The sequence below is a fragment of the Euleptes europaea genome, chromosome 7 (genome assembly GCF_029931775.1).
Source record: "Euleptes europaea isolate rEulEur1 chromosome 7, rEulEur1.hap1, whole genome shotgun sequence".
Taxonomy (NCBI): domain Eukaryota; kingdom Metazoa; phylum Chordata; class Lepidosauria; order Squamata; family Sphaerodactylidae; genus Euleptes; species Euleptes europaea.
In genome coordinates, this window is record NC_079318.1 from 38,395,155 (window position 1) to 38,418,116 (window position 22,962).

The 22,962-nt window shown below is 40.9% G+C and overlaps 1 protein-coding gene across 2 annotated transcripts in view; it reads left to right on the top strand.

Moving 5' to 3' along the window:
• Window positions 1-20,569, top strand: part of ZFAND3 (zinc finger AN1-type containing 3) — a 161,816-nt gene extending 141,247 nt beyond the window's left edge. For both annotated transcript variants that reach the window (XM_056852846.1, XM_056852847.1), the window contains exon 7: window positions 19,913-20,569. In XM_056852846.1, coding sequence (XP_056708824.1) covers window positions 19,913-20,067 — 155 coding nt within the window. In that variant the 3' untranslated portion in view covers window positions 20,068-20,569. The remainder of the gene's footprint in view (window positions 1-19,912) is intronic.
• The last annotated feature ends 2,393 nt before the right edge of the window (window positions 20,570-22,962 follow it).

Here is a 22,962-nt window from a genome sequence, read left to right on the forward strand (position 1 = left end):
GGTGGGCAGAAAGGCATCTCTTGCACATTCAAGCAGAGCACATCCAAGGTGTTCAGAATGTTCAGGCCGACTGGCTAAGTCGTTGTTCCATAGAGGAAGGGGAGTGGGCTCTATCTGCTCAAGCCTTTCAGATTGTGAACCAGAAGTTCGGCCCTCTTCTAGTAGACCTCTTCGCCTCGAATCTGAACCACCAACTGCCCAGATTCTATTTTAGATTTTTCCATCCTCGGGCGGAACAGACGGATGCTCTTCTCTCCCCTTGGCCCAAGGGAACTCTATATGCCTTCCCCCCTCTTCCTATTCTCCCAAGAGTTATCAGGAAGATAATATCCGAGGGGGCCACGGTGATTCTGATCGCTCCGGACTGGCCACGCAGACTCTGGTTTTCGGATCTGATGGAAATGTCAACACAGAGGCCTTGGCAAATACCGCTTCTACCAAATCTACTCCAGCAGGGTCTGATCAACCATCCCGATCCAGCCTGGTTCAAACTAAACGTGTGGACATTGAAAGGCACAGATTAACACAACTCGGTCTAGGTCCAGAAGTCATCTCCACAATTCTTGAGGCCAGGCGTCCTTCAACAAGGAGGATTTACGAATACACTTGGAAGACATTCACCAGATGGTGTCGTAGGAAGGTCTTAGACCCCTTGAACGTGGATCTTCCTTCTCTTCTCGCCTTTATACAAGATGGAGTACAGCAAAATTTAAGGGCGGCTACCTTGAGAAAGCAGGTCTCTATAATAGCCACTATCGTTCCAACATTGGACGATCATCAACTGGCCTTGCATCCCCAGATTAAAGCCTTCATAAAGGGGGTTTCTCAGATGCATCCACCTCCCATTCATCAATTTCCCACATGGCGACTGAATCTGGTTTTACGGGCATTGACACAGAAGCCCTTCGAACCTCTACGTAAAGTTCCACTAAAGTTCCTAGGTATGAAAACTATATTTCTCACTGCTGTCACTTCAGCGAGAAGGATTTCGGAGTTGGGAGCACTTTCAGTTAGGAAAGAACTCTGCATCATTCAACGGGACAAAGTCATTCTGCGTCTAGATCCAACGTTCATCCCCAAGGTTAATACTACCTTTCATTGTCAGCAGGAAATATTTCTACCATCTTTCTGTCTGAATCCAGCTAATCCTAGGGGGAAAGAATGGCACAGTCTAGACGTTCGAAGGGCTATCAAAATTTACATTAGTCGGACTGCATCATTTAGATTATCGGACTCACTTTTTATTTCCGTTTCTACCCCTAACCGGGGCAGGCGATTGTCTCGACCTTCTCTGAGCCGGGCGGTCAAATGCTGCATTTCTGAAGCCTACCTGGCTAGTAAAGTTCCCGTTCCTTCAGGCATCACGGCCCATTCTATCCGCAGTGCGGCAACCACAGCGGCTATAAATCATCAGGCCTCAGTAGAGGAAATATGCAAGTCGACTACATGGTCCAGCGTATCCACCTTTGTCCGCCACTACCGCATTGATTCCTTTGCGTCCGCTGAGGCAGCCTTCGGCTGTAGAGTGCTACAGCACGTGGTCAAGGAAAATGAAAATTAAATCCCACTCGGGTATTCTACAGCTCTTGGACATCCCGAGCTCCAAGATGCCCTTTCCCTCAGAGCGGGAATGTAGCCTTGTTACTCACCGAGAGGGCTCTTTCCGCTCTGAGGAAGAAGGGCATCTTGCCCCACCCAAAATGATTCAGCTAATACTGTTTAAAATTGTATCATTCAAATTCCTTCTGATTAACCACAGGCATGTCTGTTTAGGTTAAAACAAGGATATAACTTGCCTTGTCAGATAGGTTAACGTTCTTATCTCTTATTTCTGTCTGAGTGACTTACTGCATATCTACTATACTTCTAAGTAGGCCTGATGTCGTTATTGTTACTACTGTTAACAAAAACCTGGTTTTGTACTTTATCGTATTCCGTACCTATTTTGGTTCGGGTTTATCAATGTTTCTTCTAGTTATTTCTAGTTATTGCTCCTGTCTATAGCTTCGGCTCCTTAAAAGTGGAAGTCAAGGCTTTCCCGCCAAGGAGACTGGAAGTAAGATTTTTTAGTCCTGCCTCCCCGAGCAAAGAGCGGGAAAACCCGAGCTCCAAGATGCCCTTCTTCCTCAGAGTGGAAAGAGCCCTCTCGGTGAGTAACAAGGCTACATTCACACCCACCAGCTCGGAGCGGCAGCAGCGAGAGTCTGGGAAGGAACAACAGGCACAAGCCATTCCTGTTGCCTCCTCCCCCGTAGCATCCTTGCCAGGGTGGTGTCCCAAGCAATTTGGGGGCGGGGGGAAAGAATCCTCTTCACTGTGCCTTGCATGGGCAACGGGTTTGAGGTAAATCGGGAAGTGCTGTTTAGGACTACAATGGCACTTTCCTCCTTTAGAACTGGGAGGGAAATGGGCTACCCCTCCCTGTCCAAGGCAGTTAATGCTCCCATATAGAATCACAGAGTTGGAAGGGACCACCAGGGTCATCTAGTCCAACACCATGCACAATGCAGGAAATTCACATCTACCTCCTCCCCACAACCCCAGTGACCAGAAGATGGCCAAGATGATATCACTAGCTACAGCACGCTTTTGAATTCCCCTTTGCCAAATCAGGTCTCTGGACTTGTTCTTAACAGTCTGGCCCTATAATGCCCATGTTCCCTTAGATAAAATTAGACAAAATCTATGCACATCATTTTAAATTGATAGTTTCAAAATTTATATTACTAGTTTTCATTAGCAAGGTCGCCTAATATGGCTACTCCTTCTGACAGTAGCAATCTCTTAACAAATGGCTACTTCAAAGGAAATTACTTTGCCTTCTGTTTCTTTATATTTTGTTTTTTAAATTGGCAATGTCTGATTAGTCTGGCTCACCAGGCAGAATATCTGGCCTCCAGCATATCTCAGTGCTGGATGCTGTTTCAAAATTCTCTTTTGCTATTATCTAACAGTCCTCAGGTTCCCCCCACTCCCCAGGTAATCTATACATTCATGCCTTTTTCTGTACTGTATGTTTCCTATATACTATGCTTGAGGGGAGCATTGTGTCTTTGGAACATTACAGACACTCAATTAAATTGTCTGTGGCCACATTACATGACACTGTTCTGCACTCATCTCTCATACGAAAAGCAGATTTCTCAGATGGCTTCCCTTTATCTTATCTGTAGTGCTGTTAATGTGAACTCTCAGAATATTATCTTTGAGGTGTTTACATTTAAAATTTTGCAGGGAGTTGTGAGTGTTTTTAAGATACTGAATTGTTTGCTTTTTGCAAGACCAAGCTGTTAAAATGGTTTTCCCTGTATGAGAAACGGATTCATGGCAGTGAATGAAGTAGAAATGTAGATAGCGATTGACTGCGGGTGGAATGTTAGTGGTCTGGGAAATGTGATTTTAAATCATTGTGGACTGCCTTGTTTTAATTTGTGGCATTATGAACTGCTTTTCATTCACATGGTGTGGAGAACTGTGGATTAAACATTCTGTAAATGAATGAATTCAACACAAAGTGTCACAGTTACTTTGGTTCTTGTAGGTTTTCTGGGCTGTGTAACCATGGTCTTGGTATTTTTTTCCCCTGACGTTTCGCCAGCAGCTGTGGCAGGCATCTTCAGAGGAGTAACACTGAAGGACAGTGTCTCTCAGTGTCAAGTGTGTAGGAAGAGTAATATATAGTCAGAAGGGGGTTGGGTTTAAGCTGAGTCATGGTTACACAGCCCGGATAACCTATAAGAACCAATGAACTCTGACCATGAAAGCCTTCGACAATATGTTGTCACAGTTACGTTTGAGTCTTTCTACATGGTTAGCCAACCTGCTGCTTGGATGCCACAAGGGACACAGGCTGAAGGAGTTTGTGGCACTCCTAGACAGGAGTAGAACTTAAATGCCGGTCTCTGACATAATCTCCCATGCTGCACTCTTGCCTGCTCTGTAGACTAAAGGCAAATGTAAAACTCTGGGAATTGCATAAATACCATTATGATCACTTGAGTAGCACCATCTGACTGCTTTGTGACCCATTTGCCAAACGGCTTGACAGCATGTGAGTTACAGTAAGTATTGTTCAGGAACGAAGGATGCTGTTAGTTTTGTATAATTTATTTACATGAATTTATTAAAATATGTATATCCCATCTTTTTCCCTGCAAAGGAGCTCAAGGCAATTAAAAAAATACTTTTAAACCATATTGAATAAAAATATACTGTTTCTATCTGACAAAGTCCAAACCTCCATGAAATGCCCTCCTCAATAATGCTGTTTTAAGTTTCCTGGATAATTTCAGGGTCTTTGACCTCCTTGCATCTTCAAGAAGGCCATTCCACAGGACCACAGCCACTGCTAAGAAGGCTCATGATCTAGCTGGGGCAGGTCTCTTGTTAGCACAGCCATTCTGATGGTTTTGGACTACTGGGAGTACACAGTACCAGGGTTCCATGATCTGCTTCAGCTGCTTGTAACCTTTACAATTGAGGGAGCTATCTTTGACCTCTAAAATAATAATTGGCTTGGTTTGCATAATTTGAAAAGTGCTATCTTCCTTTTGGCTGACTTTGGTCTATTGCATATGCCCTCTGTTACCTTTTGGCACGAATACTTTTGGAGTTTGCTTTTGGGCGACTCTTTCATTGAAAGTTTAACAGTGCTAGCAATAAGGAAGCATTCCCTCCCTCCCTCATTAGGAAGTGTTTCAAGATGTCCCTGAGCCACCCTCATTATGGTTCCAAGTTCATTCTGGGGTTTAAGATGCATTTAAGAGGACTGTAGGACTTCAGAAAAGATGGATGAGAGAGACCCCCTCAATAGTTTTTTATTGGAGAGCCAGACAAGGGTGCTTTGAACCCAAATATAGCATTGCTTTGCTGTTGAAAGATTTTTGTGTGCGTGACTGTGTATTTTCAGTCTTTTTTACTGTCTCTTCTATTAACCACTGACAAGAAATTCACATCTCATAAATAATGCTTAAGAACCATTGCTATATAAATTGAATGTGTTATGAATTGTGATGGGGGTTTCTGTAGAGTGCTGTGCCTAGAGCGGGAAGAACAGAGGATGTCATTTTCATTAATTTCTAATGAGATGCCAATTAAAGGCAAGGAAGGGAAGAGTCATAGAGCTCTCCTGAATTCTCTATCCTGGGGCTTCATAAGAACATGCCACCAAGCCTTCCCTTAAAAATCCATTAAATTACAATCTCATCTAATGCACACACACAGACAAATTCAGTTTCTCTTTGATCTTCAAAAGAGCAATTTGTAAGATGAATTCTGAGCTTTCACTCATAGCAAGAGGTGAGGGGAACTGCTAATTGCCAGTGCACTTTACAGGCTGTAGTGAGGAACAGAAATTAAGATTTTCTGACTGATCCTCTCTGATTGGCTAACCTTTAAATCAACAATACTGGAATAAAGCCACTTTCCTATAAGATGTTTCTAGACATGGGTTACACCTGCCATGTATTCAGACAGCAGTAATCTCTAGCATTGGACTTTTGATTGAGTTGCTCAGGGTTCCCTGTGTGAATGTTAACTATTGTTTTTATGTATTGTGTTTGTATTTTAATTTTTAAAATGTGCTTTTATTATGTACATTTTAAATCTGTTAGCCACCTTGGTAGCCCAAATGAGGGCAGAAAGGTGAGGGTATAAACTTTGTAAATAATATAGACTGCACACAATTTTGTTTAGACAGCTAATTCGATTTTAAAAATTTGTGGGCATCACTGAAAGTTGTGTGTATCCAAATAACCAGAAGGCTATAACTATTCCAGTACCACTTGATGTTAGAGTTACACTGAATTCCTGGAATGGCATGAAATCACCAAAAACTCTTAAGCTGAGCCGCCTCGTGCAACAGTGGTGACATACATTATAAGATCACATTTTAAAACCATTAAAACCAACCCCCCAATTCAAAGCAGAGCTTTAAAGAGGATTGATTGGGCCCTGGACTTTGTAGTGTCTTGTGTCTCCTGCTTCACTGAGGATCCACAGAAAAAAATCGAACAAGTAGTGTCTTATTAGTCTGTGCTTCCAACTGTAATATATATATTTTATCTCATCCTTTCTCCTGGGATCTCAGCAGTGCTTTTTTGTTTTTTAAGAAGTGCTAGTACTCATCTGTATGTTTACTTGGGAGATCCTCCAAGAAGGTGTCAGTACTCAGTACTAGGAATGTAAAATTTCCAGAAATTTTTAGGAAAAAATGAAAATGGAGAGGGTATCCACTACTTGAGAGAAAACTAAGTTGATACACTCTACACTGCTAAGTGTTTAGAGAGAGGTAAGTTTTCAATGTAACTTTCAGTTTTCCTCTGAGGCAATGATGCAGTTTCTGCCCCACCTCCTTTTGATATTTTTTCTCCCTCCTTCAAGGTAGGCCAATAAGCTACTTTTTACCCAGTCTGTGGGTAAATTTGTCAACCGTGGTTTGAGGGAGAGGTGAAATGTTCAACCATATCAGGTCAGAGGGACAAAAGAAGGCATGCAGCTATTGAGAAGCAATGAAAGCTTCATGCTTCCCTCATGAACATTAGGTATCCTTCTAGGTGCAGAAATGCATCTTGGAAAACATTGGAGGGAAAGGCCTTGGGGGGGGGGCGCTTTTTTATTCAAAATTTTCAGTTTTTTTCCAGGCCTTCACATCTCTACTCAGTATTATTGAGTACCACCAGAAAAAAGCTCTGGATCTTAGGGTGCTGGTCATACAAGGTCCCCTCCCACTCTTTTTTCTCACAACAATGCTGTGAGAGAGGCTGTGAGAATATGTCTTGCTCAAGGTCACCTGTTGAGCTACAGAGCAGAGCCCAGGTTTCCCCAGCTGAACTTCAGTATAACTACTACATAACACATGCTCTCAATATTTTCAGGGGGAAGTATCCCTTGTCAACCATAAAAACCTTAAATTGTGTGGAACTCCTGATATTAAGAATCACAGCTGGATTCCCCACATCTCTTTCTTGTTTTCAGGCTGTAAACTCTGCCTGGATCCCAGTGCCATTTGACCAGCTGGCGGTGATGCAAAATGAGGCCTAGGCCTTGACACCATTGGCACGTTGACATCATTTCCAGAAGAGATGTCATCATGTTGCCAATGATGTGGCAGATGCTCTGGTATTTGGGCAAAACTCTGTGGTAAAAATTTTTTGCCCAAATATCAGAGCATCTCTCACATCATCGGTGACATGACATCATTTTTGGAAGTGACATCAATGCACTAATGGCATTGAGGCCTAGGCCTCAATTTGCACCTGGTAAGACCCCCCTCACCCTGGCAACCCTAGCTGTGGCTACCTAGCAACAGCCACTGAGGGCTTCCATTTGTTAAGGCGGCAATCATTCCTTTTATCTTTTTGGTTTGTTTTTTTTACCTGTCCAACATATTCTTTTTTTAGGTTTCAGATTTTTCTGAAAACCTGGGGTGTTTTTCAGGTTTGTAGAAATATCCGTCATGTTCATCAAGCCTGTACCTAAGAAAACTGTTGCCCAGTTGTGTGGTGCTGGCTGAATATATGATGATCATGTTGTTACCTGTTCTAGATCATTCTCAACTCAACATTTGTCTTGCTCCTTTTTTGGTTTCTACTTCAAGTGATAAATAACTGTGGGAATCGGGTCTAGGGCAAACCAGCATAAAGAACGGTAGAGTTCAAGCCCGCCTGGACTGTGGATTTAATATAATACGTTAGTCTGGGACAATCATTGTGTGAACCTACTTTTCATTTGTCTAAATGTAAATAAAAAGTGCGGGCTCTTGTGAAGACCGACACAATTAAGTTTGTAAAGAGCTTTCCCAGTTAAAAATTAGTAACTTTGTCAAAGCTTCACAAATACTTCCCGCTAACACTATCAGAAATTTTCATAGTGCTTGTTTGAAGATGCTCTGTAGTGCTAAGTGTTATTCACGGTCTTCCATTTTTGGCCAGAGTGTGCCATAGCTTAGAGCCTAGCATGCTCATGCATCCAGCGCAGATGCTTAGAGCAGGTTGTTACAAAGAAAGCTGGAAAAATGATTCAATGAATTGTAAGAGTATTTCCCCCCATAATCAGCAGCTCTTCCTAGACCCTTAGAAACTTCTAATAAGAGCTTAATATTGAAGGGCGTACTCATTACTTCATAAAATCCACTCTGGTCCTCTAGGAAAGCCTGAGGCACAGCTGTGGCTGTCTGCCAAAATCTAAAGTTTTCAAAGTTGAGTGGAATGGTGACAGTAGCCCAACTTTTTTCCAACCGTCAGAGCTTTCGGGCGGTAGCAAAAAACAATCAGCTATGTATTTAAATGTTTTTATACAGAATATAATTGACTAGCTAAAAATATGCTCCAAAAAAAACAGGCTAGAATGAGAACAGGATTTTTTTTTGTCTTAGTCACTGAAATTGTTTATATATGTGATAATGAAATACGAAGGCATTTTATGTTATCTAACTGCCCTCCCAAGTGAACTTCACCTAGCGCTATCGCTTTTGGTTTTTCACCATCTGCTTAAGACAGCTTGAGTTAGTAAGATTTACTGCTTATTGGGAATTTTTATTGTTGCCATCTTTAAAACAAGAATTGGTTGGTTTTTAACTCTCATTTAAAACTCTCGTTTTTAATTTATTTGTGTACATATATGTAGCAAGTCTCTTTAGGGATATCACAAAATGGAATGGTAGGCAATTAATGTCTCAAATAATTAATAAACTTTCAAATGGGCAAACCATTTGATCCACCATCCTCATTCCTCCCCCACCCTTAGCAAAAAAAATCCTGTTGTTTTTAATGACCTAAGTATGTAAATAATAGTGCCCCGCTGTTAGTAAAGTCAATGTCCAGAGAGTGTGCATGTTGGGCATCCAAATATGTGGAGGGCGAGAGATGCAGCAAATCGAGCTTTGAAGTACCCCAACCTTTAAAACCATTGAATCAGAGCCTGCATATGAGCTTCATGTTAATTTCAGGTGTTGGCAGCAGAGAGCATTGTGCAGGGTTTGCTCCAGCCCTGGAATTTTAAGGGGAGAGGAGTTGGCTTCAGAGGATACTTGCTCTGAGGCCAAGCCCTTCAACTCCACAGACACCTTTAATGTTAGAAAAATCTCAAGATGGAACATTTTCCAGCTAACAGACAAAGAATATTAAGTTTACCTTATAAATAAGAGGCCAAAATTCTAGTACCGCACAAAGGCAAACCATATGTAGAAGGAACAATAGGCTGCATAAGTTCTGTTGCTGCTTCTGGCTTAGATTTGGGAAGGGGATGTGACTTGTAGCTACCTGAAGTATAATTAAGACTTGCAGAATGCCAGCTTCATTCAGCAGTGAGTGAAGAAACTTTCCCTGACCTGAATCGCCCCAAGCTAACCTGATCCTACAGGGTCACCATAAGTCAGCTGTGACTGGAGGCACAAAAAAACCCAAAAAACTTTGGCCTCACTAACAGGGATATCAAAGTTGGTGGGGTATCAAAATTGATGGGGTATCTCTCCAGTTATAGAGACATGAACTTTGGTGCATACAATATACCTATAGTCTGAGATACCTCAGTTACTGGAAAAATCAGAAAACAGTACAACTCTTCCTTAAAACAGGGAACTAAGACCTGGTATGCACAATACAGTATTGAAATGGTATGAATTGGTCAGTTGTGGCACGTATTTATGTGTGTATTATTTTATTATGTTTATATCTAATTCCCAAGGGTGCCCCCCATCTGCGGATAGCTAAATTCGTGGATCGGGGCCACACTTATCCAAAACAAATTTTTCTGCAGACTCAAGACTCCCTAGATCTACAGAAAAATCTGAAAATATTTTAAAAAATCATTGTGGGGATTAAATTCTCCCCCAAATTAAAGTGTTGACTGAACACAGGCAGTCAACATTTGATTAAGCTGAAGCTACAGAAGTCCACACTAGGGTATGTACTCGTTAATGTATTGGTCAAGACTTGCCTGATGGCTCCAATGGTTACCATTGCAACAGATGTCGACAGCTATTTTTAACAATCTTAATGGCAAGTGCTTTGACGTTTTTAAAGTAACAGTGGGTAAAGCCTTTGAGGTTAAAGAACATGGACCTTTGTAAATGTCTATTGCAGAAACTCCAGAGGCAAGTGCTTCAGTCTGGAAGCTTGCCATTATTTATTCTTTTTCCTTATTAATATCTTATCTGCCTTTAATTTTCATTGGACTGAAGCAAAAAAACAAACGATACACATATATTATCAGGCTGCCTGGTACCGATTACTTGTTTTAATTAGAAATTTGGATACACTTTAGCTTTTAATTAAATCCTCAACTTTGGGGAGTGGTGTGTTAGTGTAGATAAATGTTCCATGCAGAGACTTCTAAAGGTATGAATACTAACCCAGGCAAATGTTCCTGTAGCTGATGAGTTACTGTAAGAGATGAGTCCAGACTTGGGATAGTATTCTGATAATTACTGCCTTTAGTCATTATGGGTAGTAGCCACTGATAGGCCTATCCTCCTTGGATCTGTCTAATTCCCTTTTGAAGCCATCTATGCCTGTGTGGTGATCACTACAGCCTCTGACGTCGAATTCCACATTTTAATCACTCCTTGAGTAAAGAAGTATTTCCTTTTGTCTGTACTGATTCTACTGCCCACCAACTTTATTGGATGCCCTTGAGTTCTGCTATTTTGGGAGAGGGAGAAAAAGTTCTCTGTGCATTCTCACTGCCCCATGCATTTATAATAATAAAAGGATGTGTTTATCTGTGGCATGCGTAACTCCTAAAATTGGCCACCTGCTTCAAGGTGGTCTTGGAAGTGGCAGTGCCAAACATGAAGGAAATGGGAACATCTTGGCCCACATAAACTCCAGAAACTCTGCTTTTTGCACTGGAAGACATCTGCGGAAAGCCTTGGTTTTCACCATCCTGAATAACGTGTAAAAACATATATAATCCTAGTAAAGCAATTATGCTTTTAGAAATGCACAAGAGATATGTAAGTTAAAAAGCATAAAATATACAGAACAAAGTAAGAAAGTATTTAAATTAAAGCCATTCAGACTAAAGGTTTCTTCAGTAGTCTCTAGAAAATGGTATTGGTTTATAAAAGTACATGCACAATATAAATATAAGTACTATAAACTCAATATAAGGGTGACATTAAACCCCTGTAATAACTATTTACAGGTCTTGTTTTGGAAAACCTAAAGATACATAAAAAATGAATATTATTTTTTCTTGAATCATATTTTAATTGAAAACATTTTAAATTTTTGTAACAAAGATTTTTACCAACCACAGTAAACTGTTTCTGATATATTTGGAAGTTCACTTATTATATATGTCGTGTATAGTTGGAGAAGTATGTTGGCAGAAACATTATTGTCAGCCCCTGGGAGGTAAAAACAGTAGTAATATCATTGCAGTTTTATACAACACCGAAGGTGGTAACTAAATAAGAAATTCACATAGCTTACAATTTAATGGAATTAATGGTAGAAAAATTGCCCTGTAGGCAATAAAGGTGCAAGCACATTCCCAAAGTCGGGGGTCCCCAATCTTTTTGAGCCTGTGGACATTTGGAATTAGTTCCTTCTTCAGATTAGTTTTTAATTGCTGTTTTGTATGTATGTGTGAGATATGTATTTTTTTAAGTTGATTTTAATGGTTTTTCAGCCGTTTGCCACTTTGTGGGACCTAATTAGGTAGAGTGATGGGATAAAGAGTTTTAAATAAATTAAATGAATAAATATGAATATAGCCAAATCTGCTTGGCTGTATAGATCCGTCATACCAGAAATGCTTTTATCCACATCTTAGTATGGGGGGGGGGGGGAACACGTCGGAATAATGTGCATTGGAGTATGTCGTTCTTCAAGGGTTGACTTTCCCAAGCAATCACAATATACATTAAGGCCCTTCTTTTGATAGCCCAGCTTTTCTGCCTTGAAGAAAACCATACTTTGATATGTAGGAGGCAGTTCTTTACTAAATTTGGAAAACTAAAAGTCAGTGTTTCAGAACATTGTGAAACATCATGTTAGGATTACGGCCATAGTGTCATCTTCATATTTTCATACACCCTATTCTTACTTTGAAGTGATCCCTCCAGTTTTCCCACTGTGTCTGTGCGCCAGTAAAGATTCTTCTAGCATGATGCCCTAGAGAATGGCAATGAAAGAAGATATTTTTTTCAGTATATCATTTCTTCTTTCTGCAGTTCACATGCCCTTCTGCATACATGTCTAAGGTAGCAGAGAAATGCCTTTTTCTGTAGAAGAGAAGTACAAGCACTGCTTAACCTTTCCGGAGTTCTGAGGCATAAACTTCTACTTTGTATTGTAGACATCATAGAGCAATGTGCTTGCGATGCGAATCCATTACGAGACCTGTTTGCTTGCTGCCTAGAGGCACTCCAGGCCTCAAGAATGAGCAAGAAGACTGAGGGAAATACTGCAACGCATCATTCACGCTTGTCTCCTGCTGTGATTTCTTTTTGTGCTTTCTCTGGTAGTTGCTAGTAGGTGTGCTGTTGGGAATCATTCTTTTTGTGTGAGTGTTTAAAAATGCTTGTGAACTTTTTAAGTAAGCCTTTTGGATAAACACAGTCACAAAAATCCCTGAATACCTGTTGTGCAACCTGTAAAACTGTGCTGTATGAATATCACAAAGAAGAACTGAATTGCTTTGGAACCTGCTGATCTGATCTAAGGTCGTTTGGTTTTTAATATGTGAAGCTAGCTCAAACCAAGTTAACACTTCTCCTCTTGGAATTACTACTCTGGCTAAATGTTATATTGGATCATTTGCCTCAAGGTTCATTTTGAATAGAAAATGTATTTTGTAATTATTCTCATGAGCAAAGGCACGTGAGAGAATGTTGCCTCTGAATTTAAAGTCCACAATGAATACTTTGTGCAAGATCTAGGAGTTAAATGTTTACCATCATTCTCAGATTTTTTCTTGAAACATTCACTGGTTTTCAGTTGCAAAGCAGCGTCTTCCGCAAGGTATTTCCCCACAAGAAGCATTCCACAAGCAGATTCTTCCTGGAAAGCTTCATGCTGAAGCTGGCCAGGCTTTTCAATGATGGCATTTGAAACAATACTGTATTCCAGGTCCTCTGCCTTGCCTAGGAAGAAGAGCATTGGTTGGTCTGCTTTATTTCCGGTCATGGGTTGACCATTTTGATTTCAGGTGTTAGCTTTGCAGAGAAAGTAGAACTGGGCAGATAAAGGGTCCTTAAGACGGAACAAGGCTTTATCAGCATGTGGTGTTCTTCATAAATGGGAGAAAATAGTAATTACAGGTTGTGCAAGGGTGTATCTGTCTGAAAGGAAACAGCCAGCAAGAGACAGTCATAATAACAATGTGTGAAGCTCTGATAAAATGGAGTTTAACATGGTTGTATTTGACTTCAGATCCGCTTGATGGAAAGTGTGTTATGGATCTGGGTTGGCCTTTGCTGCGTTTTAATGCTGGAAGTACCCAGTAATTATTTTGGGAAAGGTTGTATCGCTACTAAATGAAGCTTGCCTCAGTTGGTTAATCTTTGAAGAGACTCCATAAACCTTTTATCAGAGTGATATCTGTAAATATTATTCTCGGTAGTGGCTTGAGAAAAGTCCTTTTTACCATTTACAGAAGTTACAGATATATAATTACAAATAGTTGGGTCATAACAGGGCCGGATTTAGGTTTGATGAGGCCCTAAGCCATTGAAGGTATTGGGGCCCTTTATATGTCCAGTTGTCCTTTGTCAACAACAAATTGTCGCTGTTTTTTGTGTTGAATATATGCTATATGGTAATTTATGGACCTAATAGGTATCTAAAGCCATTTGCACATAACAAAATATGTATTTTTATCAATGTAATTGTTGAACTGAAATACAATTAAGAAGAAGTATATTAATAGTGAAATAATTATTAAGCTCTAACTTAAAATGATTTTTTATTCATAACAAACTTAATAATGCAAACTCATTGGCATTTGGCAAAAACAAAAGTTCCTTTAGAAACACAATGTACATCCAGTTTTTTTTTCCAGGAACTGCTGCCATATGGCCTCCTGCACCAGGCAAGGAGGCCCCAGAGGTCATGCACTGTGGCTGCTTCAGGTGCATCTTCCATCTCTCTGCTGCTACACCATACCCACCTCTTGCCCACCGCGGGGTGCCCTGGTGCTTGGCGGGGGGACATATGTGCCCCCAGGAGTTTTCTGCCCTTCCCCCATCCTCTGCTATCCCATTTTGGGGCCAGGTGGAGGTGGACCCACCCTACTGCCTCTGTTGCCTAGTCCTGTTCCTCCTCTCCCCATCTCGCCCTTCCTCCAGCCCCCTGCTGGCTGCCTGCCGCTTTGACCGACGAGCCCCCTGGCTCTGCCCCCAGTGCTAATGCGTCGGCATCCTAGGTCCCAGGGTGGTATAATTTCACTGCTGCTTCAGGGCTGGCCATGGCACTGCAAACCACTTAAGGAAGAGGCTCAGCTGTGCGGTTGCTGTGTGGTTCCCCCCCCCCCAGATTGCACTATTAGTGTTGGTTTTGTAAAGTGAGGCCTCTTGTTCATCAGTTTAAACATGAAGCAAGGTCAACTTCTCTCTTCCTTCATTTAGTTGCTGTCTTGTCAAACAGGCACCAGGCAAGCCATTTCCAGGCCAGATTTAATTATTTCACTGAGACTTAACATCTGAATATATTCACCACCTGTCGCTGATATGCTGTGCCACAGGCATGCTGAAATAAAATGTTAAGTCCCCTTATTACATTTCTGTGTTACAATTCTGCCTTAGGCACTTGGTCAGCAGACACAATAGCACTCAGGGATTTTTGCTTGTGAAATACAAAGAACTAATTTTTTTTTTTAGAAAGCCATTGTCCATAACTGTGTCCAGATAACAGGCATGTGTTTCCAAACTAGCTTTTGGGCCTTAGCGAAAGACCTCTTCAGGTATTTTTAAGCTTCGTGTGTGTAAACAGCGATACCTGTGGCTACTTGCTATTCAGCCGTGTAGTTAGAGCTCTCAAGTGGTAAGCATTTGTAAGCAACACAGTCATCCCAGAGCAAACCATCATTTTTTAGTGCTTCTGTTAACATGGTGAGAATTCACCTGAATTGTTGTGGGAAGGTACAAGAATCAGCTTTTCATGGCTGCCAGGGGGTGGGGGAAATTATTCTGTAAAAAAAGAAAGAATAGGACAACTAAACTTGCAGGACTAGCTCTATGAAATAGTATTCTGTGTACAGTTTTGTTTTTCTATCTGAAAATAGAAAGTATATTCTCTGATGAGAGTGTAGGTTGAACATTTATGCTAATAGTTCGTTGCTCAGGCACACTAAGAATAACTAATGTTTTGTGAGGGATAAAGTGATTGAAGACACCCATGTGATGCGGTAGTTAAAAAGGCAAATGCGATCTTGGACTGCATCAACAGAAGTATAGTGTCCAGATCACATGCAGTGATGGTATCACTTACTCTGCTCTGGTTAGACTCACCTAGAGTATTGTGTTCAGTTTTGGGCCCTGCAATTTAAGGATGTAGACAAGCTGGAACGTGTCCAGAGGAGGGCAAGAAAGATGGTGAGGGGTTTGGAGACCAAGTCCTATGAGGAAAGGTTGAAGGAGCTGGGTGTGTTTAGCCTGAAGAGGAGACGACTGAGAGGGGATATGATAACCATCTTCAAGTACTTGAAGGGCTGTCATATAGAGGATGGTGCCGAGTTGTTTTCTGTTGCCCCAGAAGGTCGGACCAGAACCAAAGGGTTGAAATTAAATCAAAAGAGTTTCCGTCTAGCAATTAGGAAGAATTTTCTAACGGAGTGGTTCCTCAGTGGAACAGGCTTCCTCGGGAGGTGGTAAGTGCTCCTTCCCTGGAGGTTTTTAAGCAGAGGCTAGATGGCCATCTGTCAGCAATGCTGATTCTATGAACTTAGGCAGTTCATGAGAGGGAGGGCATCTTAGCCATCTTCTGGGCATGGAGTAGGGGTCCCTGTAGGGTCATCAGGTCCCTCTTCACAACTAGCGGGAGGTTTTTGGGGCAGAGCCTAAGGAGGGCGGGGTTTGAGGAGGGAAGGGACTTCAGTGCCATAGAGTCCAATTGCCAAAGCGGCCATTTTTCTCCAGGGGAACTGATCTCTGTATGCTGGAAATCAGTTGTAATAGTGGGAGATCTCCAGCTACTACCTGGAGGTTGGCAACCCTAGAGTGATCTCACAGAATTAGGTAATCTGGGCAGTTAATACTCTATTGCTTCATTTTTGAAGACCAGGCTTTTATATGTCAATGAAGTGTGTGCTAATTGTTCTGAAGCCACTAAGAGGGATTTTTTTGTCATAACTTGAACCATTTCTTAGAGAAAGATGAAAGGAGAATGGTTAGAGCAGTTCCTCGGTGGAACAGGCTTCCTCGGGAGGTGGTAAGCTCTCCTTCCTTGGAGGTTTTTAAGCAGAGGCTAGATGGCCATCTGTCAGCAATGCTGATTCTATGAACTTAGAGGGAGGGCATCTTGGCCATCTTCTGGACACTGGGTGTGTGGGGGCAGGTAGTTGTGAATTTCCTGCATTGTGCAGGGGGTTGGACTAGATGACCCTGGTGGTCCCTTCCAACTCTATGATTCTGTGTATCCAAAATACCCACAGAGGAGTCATGTGTCTATATGATTTACTGCTATGCCATGGCCTCCACTCCAGTTGGCCACCAGTTGGAATTAAGGCCACTCTGTTTCATCTCTGCATTGGGGGTGGTTGAGTGAGCCAGTTACACCCAGTACTCAGATGCAGAGGTATGACGTGACCCCAGCAATGGCTGTAGGAGTCACTGCTCCGGTCTGGTTCCTTTCTAGTTAGGCGGCACATCAGATTAACGACTCGTGCACCAACATTGGTGGGGGGTGGCGTCTTAAGAGGCATATAATTCTTACTGTGAATATAGGAAGGGAAGAGTGAAATGTTCTTCCAGTTTTAAATCAGAATAAAAGTATGCTTTGACTGTTAGAAGTTCTGGAAAATACTGATTTATGCTGAAGTGTGAATGGTCATTAATCAATTGCTGCTATTTGACTTTAAAATGCTTTGCGTGCCTGTATTTAAACATTCTTACAGTTCATGCATCTGAGTATGTTTATGCTAAGTTATTGGAGCATTTGCCTCTGACTGATATAGTTGATTTTTGTGTGCCAAAAAAAAAAAAAAAATCCACACTGGAACACATTACCATGGATAATACAGCATGATGGCGTGTAACTAATGCAGAGCCTTCGTTTTTGAAAGTTTCTAGGTATTTTTAGCCTAACATTCACTTTTGTCAATTAGAATTTAAAATCAGTAAGAAAGTGTAAAAAACTTCATGCGAGAGGTGAAGGTGACATCAGCTAGAACAGAATTTGGTACAGGAATAACTATCGTTATTAGGGTTCGTTTTGAAGTGAGGTATCTGTAAAGAAACAAATGTTTTATTTATTAAATTTGGGACATGACATGAGCGGCAGATTGTGGCTGATTTGAACTTTCACTCAAAAATGAAGCTGACAACTAGCAGCATAAGCATGAAGCTGGTGCTAAATTTAAAATCTTAGGTGTCTTGATCTTGGATGAAATTTTTGGCTCTGCTTCTGGTCAGAAGCAGAAAGGTCCCCTGAAACTTTCTCAATTTCAATGAAGCTTTCTTGTATTTTTTAAAATGTAAACATCAAGCAAGTTGTGTTGTTATATACTCACTCTAGCTAAATGGTAAAATGAATGTACTGATTACTTAATTAGGGAGATTCTAGCCTTAAATCTTTAAAGTTTAACCCAAAAATGTTCATTAGAGAAGCATTTAATAAAATTTAATAATATTAATAAAGGAAGCCACAGCCTTCAATTTGCAAGATCTGAGCAAGGCTGTCAAAGATAGGACATTTTGGAGGACTTTCATTCATAGGGTCGCCATGAGTCGGAAGCGACTTGATGGCACTTACACACACACAATAATATACTACACTACATTTCTTCCTCCAAGTTTATCAAGGCACAGTTTTATCCTCTAGCAGTTAGTGTTGTAACCCAAACAGCAGCTTACCGCCTCATTGACAACTAGGAACAGTATACCAGGCGGGGTGTCGCTTTCTTGTGACTTGATTATAATTCTTACAAGCTTCTGTATGTATAAATGGTCAACATTGGTCTAGCAGGGCTGAAACATTATTTCTGTGTATCTAAGATGAACTTGTAACATACCGCCTCTCATCTCTTCCTTTCTTCGCCTGCACAACTCATGAGTAAGCAGATTTTTTTCCTTCGTTTTTAAATTGTATAAGTAAACTATATCATGACAGCCGGCTTGTCTACATGGATCCCTCTGATCCCTAAAGAAGTGTACTCATTTTTCTGTCCCTTCACCCTTGTCCAGCTTGCACCTTGGAGTACGTACAAAAAAGAGTACTGATGTATAAAATACTAATGCTTTCTTCAACTGTATATGTTTTTAGGGTACGTTTGGTAGTCTATACCCCAATTCAAATTCTACCTTAGATACAGATGATCTTGGAGGAGTCTTGTTCTCCCAGCCTTGGTTTCTGACTCAATAAAAATGAAGTAACTACTGTGACTCCTAGCTTAGTTGTATGGTATCTAGATCAGCTTCCCAGACTTGACAGTTGAGGTATACTTTTTTCTGAATTAAAATTGGAGACACATTTTGCTCTTACATCTAAAATTTTCCTTTTCATTTTTGTATGTGTGTGTGTTAAGAGTAAGTATAGCCCACCCCTGTGCTTCCATGTGAATTACTATTCTGGATGTGCTTTCTGATTATGAGGAGAAGCTAGATCTCAGGTAGGGCACATGGTTTGCATGTAGAGGATGCCAAGTGCAATTTGTTTTTTATTTTTATTTTCAATTCAATAAAATACAAACAGGACATACTGTGTACAACGATACCATACAATACGTAACACCAGAACAAACATATCACTGCAATGTACCGAAACATTCTTTGGCTGGGTGAACATGCAACATTTAATTTCGTTATTTATTCTATCTTGTAATATGAAAATCTAAGTGTAATGCTGTTATAAACTGCCCTTTATACTAACATTCATAATACATATGCTTTACTTTTACTTTGTTGTGATGACCTACATATCCATTTATGACTATTATCTACTTGTATGTATTGAAAAGGATTGTAAAAAACGTTACCAATATAGTCGTTTATCTAAGCAATTCATCTCTAAATATACTTTACTCTTACATAATAATTCTAGCCAGGATTAAATGTTATCTCCAATATAATGCATGTAAGATTTTCATGTAATAACTGACATCTGTAATATTGAATCCAATGCACTCTTATAACTAAACAGTTTCTATTTATAGAAACTTTACAAAACATATGAAAAATACAGTTCCCATTTTAAAAAAAAATCTTTACCAGATTTTTTGTTTACTTGATTTGTCAGCTTAGCCATCACTGCATACTCTGCTAATTTATCTTTCCAATCTTCATTGTCTGGGCATTCTTCTGACTTCCATTTTGATGTAATGACAACTCTTGCTGCTGTAATCATATATCTTGCCAACTCTTCTGAAGACTTCATAATAATGGATGGTAGAATTCCTAACAACTTATTAGGATCCACTATAAATTTCCCCTTTAAATTTTTTGCATTTCAGAGTGGACTTCTTCAGAGCCAAGGGCAATTTGTGGCATATGCACATAAAAGCAACTTGAGAATGTCATTCTGGGCAAACATTACCAAGCTAGATTGACCAAGTGGTCTGTATAAGGCAGCTTCATATGTATGTATTGGAAGGAGGCAAGTCCAGAAGTATTTTTAGAGATTCTGCGGGCCGTTCAGTAATCCAGTTGAGTGCTAATGCAACACTTGCTTTCGTACAGTTTTCTTTCCAGAGAGTTTCTAATATTGTGTGTGGGCTTTTTTGTCTTCCCCACACCCATTTTCTGTCCTTCCAGGTTACGTGTTCTGTATGTTGCATCGCCTGCCTGAACAACACGATTGCACATTCGATCACATGGGACGGGGGCGTGAAGAAGCCATTATGAAAATGGTGAAACTGGACCGGAAAGTTGGACGATCATGCCAGCGCATTGGCGAGGGATGCTCCTGAGTGCAAGACTCTACAACCAAATGCCGTTCTCTTAGTTCACTAATGTTAGCCTTATTTAGGACAAAGTCAGCCAGACACCTTGTACTGGGCAAGTTTCAGACTACAGCCAATCAGTTTCCTTTCTTTAGTCAACCATCCTGGTACTGTAGTTTAGGGGTTAATGGTGATTGACATTGATTTCTGGCTGGTTGTTAAGGTGCCTGCTAGCCACTGTATTAAAAAAAATGAAGAAATATTTTTGAGCATGGCTAGTGGATTTTAACAAAAAAAAATCTGAAGACTTCTATTATGACAGGAGCTCTTTAAAAGCCTTATGCTGTTAAGCTTCCAGCAGCTGAGTAGAAACTGATGTAAAAGACTGCTATGTGCACAGCTCTCTGGAAGAAAATACACTTAATATCCTGGTTTTCCTATCCTCACTTCTAGCTAACCTTGAAGGGGTGAAACTCTGCTTAGACTAGGCAGTGTAGCTGCTGGACCTAGAAGAACTGAACAGTCACTTATGAAAATCTCCGTGTGTGTGTGTGTGTGTGTGGCTTCTGAGGTTAGGTAGCATCACCAGCATCAGGGAGTCTCTCGGGGTGGGAATGTCTTTCTGAGAAGCCAAAAAGAGACAGGGACAGATTCTTATGACAACTTTTGTATCGAAACACATTACAGGGAACCTGTTTCTTCATTCAGAGTGGAGGAGGATGGTCTTGCTTTTAAAGTTAGCTCTGTTCTGGAACAAGCAGTAAGCATTTTCTACGCAGCATCTACAACATTTCTTAAGAGTAGTGTGATCCAATTCCATATGCCAACCACTGCGGCTGTTCCCGTCAGCCAAACCCTGATTGGCTCTTGTTTGCCTTTTGCTAAGTGCAGGTATCTCTGAGACTTGATCAAATAAGGCTAATTCGCAGCACAATAGCCATGGCTGGTTCCTGCAGGCTGACTTTCTGTAGCTAGAGATATATTGAGGGGGAAAGAACATTTTGGTAGCAAGCAAAATTCAGTAACAGTATTGGGGAACAACCAGAAAAACCACCCCCTTATTGAATTGAGTTTGTGCGCCTCACTTCCAGTGTAAGGAGATAATCATATGGCTGTTCCAGCCTTGTGTCTATGCAGCTCAGCACTCTCAGTGAAGGTTTCTGCCCATCATCTCCTGCTAAGCAAATGATTGTGGAATGCATTGCATAGAACTGGGACCCTCCAGCTCTGTTTTTTAAGGCTTTTGTTCTCTGTTGGAGCAGTCTCATTGAACTGAACTGCACAGATCTTAACGTGGGTGTCACCAGAGAAAAGGGCAGCACCTCCCTGTGCCTCCAGCCACGTGCAAAGTTTCTGTAGGAAAATTCGTGTTCATGGTGGCCCCATGTGGAATTTTTACCCCAAACCTCTTAGAGCACCGTTAGCAATTGGGAATTAGGTATATAGTTGGGAGGGGAGGGAGGGTTGCTGGAGGAAGGGGGAAATTGTATTGTCTCTCAAATTTAGCCTGTTTGTGAAAGTATAAGCCACCTAAAGAGTGGATTTACCCTCCTGTCACTCTAAAAAAAGGTTATGGGGTAGAGCAGTTTAAATAAGCCACTGGCTGTTCTGTTTATGCTGAAGGTAAGCGTCTGGTTTACAGGCCAAATTGTATTTACTCTGGTAGCCAATTTACGGCCGGCGAAGGAGGCTTAACCTTTGCCTATATTATCGAAGTGCAAATTAGTGATTAAGTAAATCGGAAATATTCCATCACTCTAAAATCCAATATGGAAAAGCCATTCTGTGTTGTACTCGAGGCTTTGAAAACCGCAATGGAATTTCCAGCTGCATATTTTGTTTCCTAAGGAAGTATTCCCCTTCCATTGGCGTGAGGGGAAAAATCAGACAATTTTCTTTGTGAAGAGTTTTAAAAAAACAAAAACCCGTGGACTTCAGCTGCTGCCGCGCTATGCACTTTTTTCCCTTTTAAAATCCTAGCATAGCATTTGATGGACATTCTGACTGATACATAAGACTTTTGCAGATTAATAACGAAGATGCTATTTTTCCCCTTGTTAACCCTTTCTTTAGCCCTGTTACAAAGTGCACAGTTGGTTTCGAGGTGGCTCTTGAGCGAACACTACTCAAAGTTCATGTGGATTATGGACAATGTTCACTTAAAAAAAAAGTTTGGGGGTTGTTCCTTTGCAGTATCTGTTCTGTGAAGTTTGTTAAACGTAAAGAAAGCTTAAGTTCTTGTATCTTTAAAGAAAATCTTATTTAACCCTTTTTTGTGTTCTAGATTTACTTACACATTGTAGCCTAGAGCTCAGTTTTAGTTTAACATTGTGAAAATATTAAAAAGGATCTTGTAATTCTTTTTCCTCCTGCTTAAAAAGAAAGAAAACCATTAAACAGATCAGATTAAAGTTTGAATTCTTCTCTTGAGTGCTGCAACAGGTGTTGCTCATCAGCACAGTTTCTGCTGTGGCTTGTTAATTTTAGGGGGGGGGACAACAGTGATTGAATGGGGAGGGAGTGTGCTGATGGGAAGGGACCTCATCACTAATCCCTAGGTTTCCAATCCAGCCATACGTGTTGTTTGGCCTGCTGCTTCAGATTGACAATCTTGGGGAACAAAGTAGCCAAACATAAGCATTCGGTTCTTTCCCGTGGGGAAGCATTGACACCTGAGGAGTTAGCCAGCTTGAACTCAATATTGCACTCTGTGTAAATAAATCCAATTAAATGTAAAGTTAATTTCAAGAGTGACAGGCCCTTCTAATGTTTGTTACTTCCAGGAGCCAAATACACATTGGAATTGTCTACCCACCGACTTCACTGCTGTGGCATAAAAACCAAACGTGTTATCTAAAGCAGATGTTCCTCAGTTCATTTCAACGGCGGCGTCACCTGCAATGTCACCCTGTATCTGGAATC